The sequence below is a fragment of the Octopus sinensis genome, linkage group LG1, assembly GCF_006345805.1.
Source record: "Octopus sinensis linkage group LG1, ASM634580v1, whole genome shotgun sequence".
In the NCBI taxonomy this organism is placed as follows: Eukaryota; Metazoa; Mollusca; class Cephalopoda; order Octopoda; family Octopodidae; genus Octopus; species Octopus sinensis.
In genome coordinates, this window is record NC_042997.1 from 92,163,513 (window position 1) to 92,174,192 (window position 10,680).

General features: G+C 31.8%; 1 protein-coding gene across 1 annotated transcript in view; it reads right to left on the minus strand.

Moving 5' to 3' along the window:
* Nucleotides 1–10,680, minus strand: part of LOC115219627 (integrin beta-PS) — a 106,264-nt gene that overhangs the window by 33,157 nt on the left and 62,427 nt on the right. The window contains exons 4-10 of the mRNA XM_029789787.2: nt 9,891–9,989; nt 8,874–8,955; nt 7,172–7,303; nt 6,393–6,489; nt 3,907–3,991; nt 3,642–3,728; nt 317–397 (exon numbers count right to left, since the gene is read on the minus strand). Coding sequence (XP_029645647.1) covers nt 317–397; nt 3,642–3,728; nt 3,907–3,991; nt 6,393–6,489; nt 7,172–7,303; nt 8,874–8,955; nt 9,891–9,989 — 663 coding nt within the window. The remainder of the gene's footprint in view (nt 1–316; nt 398–3,641; nt 3,729–3,906; nt 3,992–6,392; nt 6,490–7,171; nt 7,304–8,873; nt 8,956–9,890; nt 9,990–10,680) is intronic.

Consider the following 10,680-nt stretch of genomic DNA (forward strand, 5'->3'; position numbering starts at 1 on the left):
AAATACTGTCAAGAATAACAAGTGATTCTTAGTAATAGTTGAAAATCTATACAATCAAATATGTCGAAAATGGTTTTTAAATATTTAGTTATTTGAATATATATTTGTTTTAAACTATTACACCACAACAACAAAAACTCACATATAATAGCCAAATCAAAGGATATTTCACTTAAGTTACAGTTTACAACTTTTTATAGAAGAAACTACCATTATTAATTAAAGCAACATTTTAGTTTAAGAATACCTGCAAGCAAAAAAGAAAACAAAAACAAAATATGAAGTATGTTAAGTAATTAAAAACTTTAATACTTACTTTCCCATCACCTGCATAATGAAAGTCAGAATCTGTGGAAAATACTAACATACGACGAGACACATCTCGCCAACCAATATCCTAAAAGTAAAAAAAATTAATATATTATATACATTATGTAAACTTTATATACATTATATAAACTCAGAAATTCCATAAGATACACCCAGTGAAAGCTTTGGATACATAAAAGGTGCAGCAACATCAGAGGAAGGTTATCAGGGAAACTAGCATTTGCATGTAGAAGGCGCACAGGTACAATAAATGCTGAAAATGTGCAGAAAATAGACTCCATCAACTGCCAGTGTGGCATGGTAGAGGTAGTAGATAGCTTCCATTATTGAGGTGAGCAAGTTAGTAGTGGAGGTGGATGTTCCGAGAGCATAGCTGTGAGAATAAGATTAGGGTGGGCTAAGTTCAGAGAGCTCCTATCCCTGCTGGCAACAAAGGACCCCTCTTTCAGAGAGAAAGGCAAATTGTTTGATGACTGTATTCGAACAGCTATGCTGCATGGCAGTGAAACATGGGATATGACAGCTGAGGACATGTGTAGGCTCCAAAGAAATGAAGCCAGTATGCTTTTCTGGATGTGCAATGTCAGTGTGCATGTTTGACAGAGTGTAAGCATCTTGAGAGAAAAGTTAGGCATAAGAGGAATCTGATGTGGTGTGCAAGAAAGATGACTGTGCTGATATGGTCATGTGATGTATATGGAGGAGGACAGCTGTGTAAAGAAGTGCTGATCTCTAACTGTGGAGGGAACCTGTGGTAGAAGTAGACCCAGGAAGACATGGAACAAGGTGGTGAAACATGATCTTTGAACTTTGAGCCACACAGAGGCAAAGTGGCTGAGCTCCTTTTGAGTGTTGGACCTCACGGACACAATGACCAAGAAATTCAGCATTATGTCATGCTTGAGAAGACCCAACAAGCAGAGCAAAATCGCAATCGTGGCAAATACCAATGTCACACAAATTGGCACCCATGCCAGTGGCGCATAAACATAACCCTGTGTCATGCTAAGGGCACCTATACTGATGGCATGTAAAAGCACCCATTACACTCTCGGAGTAGCTGGCGTTAGGAAGGGCATCCAATTGTAGAAAACGATGCCAAGTCAGACTGGAGTCTGGTGCAGCCTTCCAGCATGTCAGCCCAGTCAAACCGTCCAACTCATGCCAGCATGGACAACGGACGTTAAATGATGGTGGTGATGATAAAACTTTCTATATTTTCATCATCTTAACATAGGTTTAACAACAATTTCTCATGCTAACATAGTTCTTCTGAAACTTGTTTTGCAGAATGGTTGGCCATCATTGTTAATAATGCTAAACTACTTGATTAGGATAGCTGTATTTAACATATGACTTTCTGTATAGTTTCTTACATAAATCTACTGATTCACTATAAATTATATAAAGAAAAAATTTTTTTAACCCTTTAGTATTTACATTATTCTATGAAATTTAATGCTTATTTATTCACATTGTTTTGAATTAATCATGCACTATCTTTTAGCTTTGGAATTTTGATGATGTGGTTTTATATTGTAGGTGGGTGTGACAGGTTGGATCTAGCCAGTTTGAACATAAAAAAGAATATTTAATCCAGATATGGCTGAAGGGTTAAATTAGTCAGAGGAAGAAAGGCAATGCCCATGACACTTGCAGGTCTCTCTCAGCTGATGAAATTGAATGAGGCCAATACCCAGCCTAAACATTTGAAGATCAATGGTTGCAGGAAAACATAAACAGGCAAAGAAAAAAAAAAAGGGGGTGTGGGGTGGAGGAAGGTCTGATCTGAATACTTGCCCAATAGAGATAACTCTGCTAAACCATTCAACAACCAATAATAGGTGCGGGGGTAGGTGAATGCAGAAGAGGAATAGAAGTAGATATAGAATGGCAAGAAAAAGGAAATAAAAAGCAGTGGGGAAATAGTAACATTAAGCACAGTGATTGATGTGGAAGAGAAAAAGAAAATTTTAGAGAAGAAATAGCAATAACCATAGAAAAACTAAATTAAGATGAAAGGAGTTTGGAGAAGAAAGAGCATGTAGTTTTGTGATTGCATGTCACATGGGTGGGATGGGGTGATGATAAAGCATAACAAATATAACTGCAATTAGCCATGAAGAAAGAATAGAAATCTGCCATCTAAAAGAGCTGGCTAGAATGTTTAGATCAGGAAGACATCAGTAAAAGTGAGCAAAGTATATAAAAAACAAACAAACAAAAAAAACCAATAGAGAAAAATCTCTTATGTTTCTTGTATTTAGAGTGAATACAAAATATTTTCTGTAAGTTGACTATTAATAAGAAAGACTGAAGATTACAAATATTACTATTACAGATTAGTAGCTTGTTTTAAAATTATAAATTCTAAAATTTTAATAGACAAGCTTTACAGAAATATATTGTCTATATAAACTGAAGATTTTGAAATTATTTATCTGAATTTTTAGTAAGTGCTGTTGCTTAACCCCAGTCAACCTTGATTGGGTAGACTCATGTACAAAGAGATTCCAACCGTGACCATTCTATCTTGTTTTCAAGGATTGTGCAATTAAGACTCCATTTTCCTTTTCAAGATCGTTGGGCATAATTGGCTGCATGCCACATAATCACATAGAGGCTCCCCTCATTAACTCATATGAAGTGCAATACCACATGGCACTGAAATGTAGTCAATGAAAGCTAACAGTTGATAAAATCTATATGTAGGATTAAGTAAAGATGTACCTCATTGAATGACTGAGTTTACAGAGTGCATCAAATGGAAGGTTGCGAATCGGAAACACTAAATATTGTTTATGTAAGAGATAAGTACACAGAATGACAATAAAGAAGTGCAAAGAAAATATTTTTCAAAAGTAAAATATGCTAGTATACTGTGAGGAAAATGTGTGGGTATCATTTCAGGTTATGTCCTTCAATGAAGAAGGGCAAAAGATTGTAGGTAGAATCAGTGTGGATATTAGTTGAATTTTCAAGAAATGACATTTAGGATAATGGTGGCTGTGGTGGACACGGTGATCAGGTAGAGAGAATAGAAATTGAGAAAATAACCAAGTGAATACAGTGAAAAAAAAAAAAAAGATAAAGATGTGGGTAAGTGATGACAAAAACACAGAAATTATGAGTGAAACTGGGAATAAGAATATATAATCAAAGGGACTCTTTTGTTGAGAAGAAATAAACAATTATAAAGCAGGAAGAAAATACCGTTGCAATAACTTTAATGTTAATTTTTCTAAAAGCAATTATATATATAACAAAGATACATAATTTATGTATCAAGGTTCTAAGAGAATTTTACTTACATCACACACTATGGATTGCATGATAGCATCAAAACCACCTTCAGGTGAATCCAGATTACCAGATACAGGTGCCTCATATACTTTGTTCTAGGATACAAAAATATTGTGGTTAGATAAATTTGATTTCAAAGTTACTTTTATAGAGATAACACACACACACAAAACACTCTCTCTTGCTCAATAAAAATTTAAAATAAAGTCCAGTGATAATATACATATGAAGACAGATTTCAGAAAGAATATAAGAATATTATATTGTACTTACTGCAAACAATGATGTATTAAGATCTAATGTTAACTGATGCTTAAAGCCATATGCTTTGGTACATTTAGCACAAGGTGTTTGCATTCTAAAAAAAAGAGAAAAAAATTTAACATTAGGCAACAGAATGAACTTTGTAAAAAAAAAAGAAGCTTCATTGAAATTCATAAATTCACAATTTGTTTGAGATGAAAGCTATTTAAATGCATACTGGATTGTCTGTATACAAAATTTCAACTTCAGGATTTCCTAAAGTTATGGATTTCTGAAAATTTAAAATAATTCTCTTTTTCATTTATTTCTTTTTTTCCTCTTAAACATTATTAATATAATATCTTTTATCTTCCACTAGTTTCAGTAATTTGGACTGCAGCCTTGCTGGGGCACAACCTTGAAGGGTTTTAGTCAAACAAATCAAGTCCAGAGCTTAATTTTTTTTCACACCTGGTACTTATTGTAGTGGTCTAGTTTGCCAAAGTTATGGGGATGTAGACAAACTAAAACTGGTTATAAAGCAGTGGTAGGGAACAAATACAAAGATACACACACACACAGATATATGACAGACTTCTTTCAGTTTCTATCTACCAAATCCAGTCACATGGCTTTGGTTGGCTTGTGGCTATAGTAGAAGACAATTGCCCAAGGTGCCATAGAGTGAGACTGAACCCAGAACCATGTGTTTAGGAAGCAAACTTCAAACCACACAACCGTGCCTGTACCTAATATTTCAGGTTTTAGGATCCTATCATAAAAGTATTAGACAGTATTTTCCAATGTTTATATACTTAATATATTTTGAATTAATGAAGAACAATTGATTTCTTTTTGAATAGAAAATAGTATAATTAAGTGAATTGACCTGGTATATCATGGGCATTTATTTTATTGGTTCAGGAAGGGAGGAAAACAAAATTTAGGCTTGAGAGAATCTGAACTTAGAATACAGAACCAAATAAATACTGTAAGGCATATTGCCATCTCTGTCATTTTGAAATTTAATTATTTTATAATCAACTCAAACAAACTTAAAAAAATAAAATAAATAAATGGAGATAGAATTAAAATAGGAATTCATGGACTATACTTTAACCCTTTAGCATTCAGATTGCTCTGTGAAATGAAATGCTTGTATATTCACATTGTTATGAATTAATGATGCATTATCTCCAGGGTTTGGGATTTTGATGATGTGATTATTTTTAGGATGATATTGTAAGGCAGTTGCGTGAGGCTGAATTTGGTTGGTTTGAACAGAGATAAAGTAAGAAATTTTGGTTGGATTTAGCTGGTTTAAATGCTAAAGGTTAAACATTTTCAAGTGTTTCCGCATATGACAGTTTATTCTACAGTTTAGATATGAAGAGGCCTTGAATCTTTTGAGGGGTTACTTGTTTTAGAGACATGTTCTAGCCAGAAGACTCATCAGTGTCAATTTCAGTATAGTAACAAAACAAAAAAAATCATCTCTTTTGAGAAATGAGCAAGAATTTAAGTTTAAATATTTTTTAAAAATCATGTAACTAATTAAATAAATAAAATAACAAAGCATGAACCTTTCTGAATTGAAAAACTGCAGATTTAAAGAATGATTCATCAGGCACAAGTTTTTTTTGTACTTGTTAGAAAAAATGGTTTTATTAATTGCTTTACAAGTGTTTTTCCAGGTTGGTAGAGATGATTGAAACTGCAGTGTGTGCTTATCACTCATTTTATATAGAAAAAAATGTAAAAAAATGTAAAAAAAAAAAAAGATAGAGCCTTTTAATGTGAGGTTAGGTATGTATTTTGTTAAGTTAGATTATTATCTTTTGAAATGATCAACACCTTTGACTTACCATTTCTTAATATTCTGGGAGAACCCCCCTCCCCTCACCCCAGTTTTTACCCTCAAACAATAAAGTAATTATAAGAGACCTTGTAGAATTTAAGAGACATTATTGCTAAGAACTTGATGTAGATACTGTCTTTAGTGATATGACAATACTGACAAACAATGTAGAAACACATAAAAGCAAAATTAAAATTCTCAGTTCATCATCATCATTATTTGGTATTCATTTTTTTTTCATGCTTACATGGATTGGACAAATCTTTGTTCTACCACTTGTTATAGTCCATCACTTTCTAGAGGTTTTGCATTATATGACCACCATTCTCTACTTTCTCCATGCCTCCTTCTGCAGATTGCTTCACTTGGATCCCTTGGCATTTCATCACATAAAAGTAATCCTTCACATATCTCATATGTCCAAATCAGCATATTTCTTCTCTACTGCATGTTGTGGCCAATTCCTCTTATACCCATCTTTTCTCAATTAGCTCAACTGTGCTTCAGTTTTCAGGCATGCTTGTGTTAAATATCCAATACAGTATGCTTGCCTTATTTCTATTTAGCCTTAGTACATTGTTCACAATTAATGTAGAATGAAAAGAAAATATATGAAAGATAAAGGAGAACAAGAATTTATGTTATTATAAATACTTACTTTTTTTGTACAATGCTGATATAAGGAGACACTGTTTTGTCAACAAATGATCCAAAACCCAGACGAAAGTCTTTAGTAATTTTAGACATGTCTGCAGCTGAAATAAGATGATAGATTAAGTGAAAAAAAATTAAACAGATTAATCCAAATTTCATTAAATCAAACTTTATATGTTTTATGATCTTAACAGCAAAATTTCAAGTCTTTGTTAATCTCAATTAAGTTATTTCTTAGATTACATTCCTTAACATCATTCATGAACTAGAATAATTCTAAGGGGATATAACATGACTGAATAGATAAGGTAGTGGACTACCAATTAATATGTTAATTTTTGTGTGTTTTGTTTCAAGTGTCAGAATTTTGTGAAGTAACTAAATGTGAGAAGAGAACAATATCAATTCCTCTGTCTTCTCATATATTGCTTACATGCCTTGATGCTAATTCTCCTGTGTTGAATTGAGTTTCAAAAGTCTAGCGATATTTTTGAGGTATACTAAGCATTTGAAATTACAGCAGAATACTGAATGTCAGGCATCCTTCTAAATGCATCTTTTGAGAGAGAGAGAGAGAGAGAGAGAGAGAGAGAGAGAGAGAGAGAGAGAGAGAGAGAGAGAGAGAGAGAGAGAGAGAGAGAGAGAGAGAGAGAGAGAGAGTGTATATATAAACAAATTATTCTATATTTTTTATAAACAGTAGAATGCAACATAAAATTGAATAAAATTTCCATTTTTAAGGTCAATCAAAGTGGAACAAATATTCTTAAATTATGAACATACCAATGAGATTCCCAAGACTTGCTAATTTTTCTTTGTCATCAGCCATTGAATTAGACAAGTCCATGAGGTAATATAAGTCAACTGGATAATCTTCAGCTAACCGAAACACCAATTTAAACTTATATGGTTTATCTATAAAATAAATAATTTACTAAAATAGCAAATTGAATAAAATGTACAATAAAAGACTTTAAGAAAATCAGTCATAATTACTGACCATAAAATTTTTAAAATACTGATGACAATATATGTAAAGAAAATTTATTCTGTTATCTTGGACACTGAATACATCAAAAACCTCAATTTTACAGAAATGAACTTCACATGACAAATCATAGATGAGCTTCAGGTAGATAAAATGTTTTTTTTACTTTGTAGCTTTAATCTTAAAAATTGATTTTTTCAGACATGCTAAATCAATGCCAAACTGTATCACTGCCAGTTAATATCTAATTTCTCAAGGTGGCATAATTTAAAAAAAAAAACAAATAAATTTCTCTTCTTTTAACTCTTGCTTTAGTTTTACTTATACAGTAAAATTCATCTATTTGGTTCTATTTAACACTTAAATGATGGGCAAGTATTGAATATGTGTGCCATCTCTTTTTCTTAACGGTAAGTTTTGTACTTATTTTCACTTTAAATAAGTACAAAAGCGTAAGTGTTAGTATCTCACACAAAATTTTACAAACTCATTATCAAAAGGTGATGTAAAAATATTCACTTTCTTTTGATGATGGCTGTATCCATGTAAAATTTTTGAAACATCAATTGATGTCTGCTGTTCTCTAATGAAACATGAATTGAAAATGTTTACCTTTTAAGGGTTAAACATTTGCAACAATTTTCACTTCAGTTTCTCAATCACGATTAATATACAACAAACAAAACTATTTGTCACTTTCTAAGGTGGTGAGCTAGCAGAAATGTTACCATGTCAGGTAAAATGCTTAGCAGCATTTCATCTGTCTTTTATGCTCTGAGTTCAAATGCCGCCAAGGTTGACTTTGCCATTCATCCTTTTGAGATTGATAAAATAGGTACCAGTTGAGCACTGGGGTTAATGTAATCATTTTACACCCTTCCTTGAAATTTTTGGCCTTATACCAAAATTTGAAACTAATGTTTGTCACTATCTTACAGCTAGAATACTAACCTACAATTATTCTATCTCAGAATGGTATTCATGTCTAAAATAATTTACATTAAAATCTTTGCAATTAATTTAGAACTAGATAATTGTTTTCCAGAAAACTCTACCAAATAAAAACACACAATTTTTACAGCTGTTTTTGACAAACATGTAAATTAGATCACATAACTTCAATTTCAAAAATACTTTCAAGAAACTCTTAAAATTATCTTGGGACTTCAAATTTTATCTTATAAAGAATACTTATGTGAGAACAATTTTATGACAGAAAATTAACTAAAATAATTTTGTTTTCATAATTAGTGTGTTGTTTCACTCTTAATAAACAGTTAAATATAATGCATTGTTATGAACACGAAGATATGATTAAAATAATTAAATAAAGTTATTTACAACTAATATTCCTAATAATTACAACCTAACTTTTTAAATTGGATTTAATGCCTTGTGTGTAGAATAAATGCATAGAATGCAGAAATTAACAATAAGTGTACATATATTTCATAAGTTAATCGATGGTTTAAAGTAAATATAAATTAATTAACTTACTTGGTCGGATCTTTATTCTTAGTTTCTGAGGTTGGATTTGAATTGCTTGTTGATTACCGTTAGCATTCTTTACAGTATCATTCTGTAAAAAAAAAATTTCCATCAAAAAAATTCAGATACAACTGATTTCATGAAAATGTATTATTAAATGCTGAATTTTCTTTCTTCACACAATGAATAAAAAGAGGGAAAAAGAAATGGCATAACCTATTGAGTTTAGCCCCTCTCTCTATATTGAAGACTATTTTTCTTCTTACTGCAAGTGTCAGGAGGCTCAGTCAACCTGACATCTTACATCTTACTTAAAACAATACTCTTGTATTTGTATTAACACTGCTTATAATATAATATTAATAATAATAATACTCATGGTATCTAACATAGATAAGAGGACTGAGTCATGCTGAAAGATGAGTATCTAGGTATGTATAGATGTAGTACAACAAGTGTGATATGAACCTTGGATCCTTCATGTACCAAGCCAATTTCATGGAAATATTTTAATTAAATTTGTTTAAACCTGTATTATTTTGACACAGTCTATGAATACTTTCTTCCAGGTATAAGAAATAGGAGAAATAAGAAGAAATTCAAACTATATCCACAGTATAAGTTAACAAAGCAACAGATTAAGTGGATAGTTGGAATAACAGCTTTAGTAACAGCAGTTAACCAGTAACAAATCTAATGGTCTACCTGTTGAATTTTAAATCATCCAAAAATATGATTTATACAATAATTACTGAATGGTAAATATTCAACGGAAAGGAACATTACTTGTAATTCTCATTTAGCCCGTTTGATATCAACCCACCTGAGACCTGGTTTTATGAAGCAAATTCCAGTTTTGAAGTTATCTAAATTAAAACTTTACATCATTAAGCAGAAAAGATATATCACCTGCCTCTAATAAGAAGTCACTTCTTAACATGAAAATATCCATTTAGTAATATGTCATTATTAAAAATAAATAGGTTAAAATTGTCAACATTTTCAAAAGATATTTCAACATCTTACCTTAACAGAAGCTACTGAGTGATCAGGATTATCAATAAAACCATCACAGCCAAGCCTCATAAGAGTTTTCATACTATCACAGCGTTTATGTGGAAAAACCTAGAAAAACAAATCATTACAAAAGATGATAAAGACAATAAACCTGCCATATCAAACACCTTAGCATAACTAGATCAATAACACTGTTAGGATTAAATCTCACCTCAAAGAAATATAATTTAAATTAAATGAATCTACTATACCCCATTTTTATAAATATTTAGCACCTGCTACTCCAAAAGAAAAAAAAAAATGTTACAATTAAAATCATAGAACTCAAATGCAAATATTTTTCTGGGTATTGTTGAGGTCATTTATACATATGTATATATATAAATATATATAAACACATACACACACATATATATATATATACATGTGTGTGTGTGTGTTATATATATATATATATATATATAAAATGTATATACATGTATATATATATTGAGACCCCCTTTGGTCATAACAGACCGTGGGATTGCACATAGAAAGTTACCCTCCCAGCACAATTCCAGGCAAGGTTGTTTATGGAAGACCAGCAGACACCCATGCATACTGGCTTCCCCTCTCTACGCCAACAGTGTTATCCAAGGGAAAAGCAACAGCAGACACAGCTTGGCACCTGTGACGTCGCAACTCATTTCTACAGCTGAATGAACTGGAGCAACGTAAAATAAAGTGTCTTGCTCAAGAACACAACATGCAGACCGGTCCGGGATTCGAACTCACAACCTCATGATCGTAAGCTCGATGC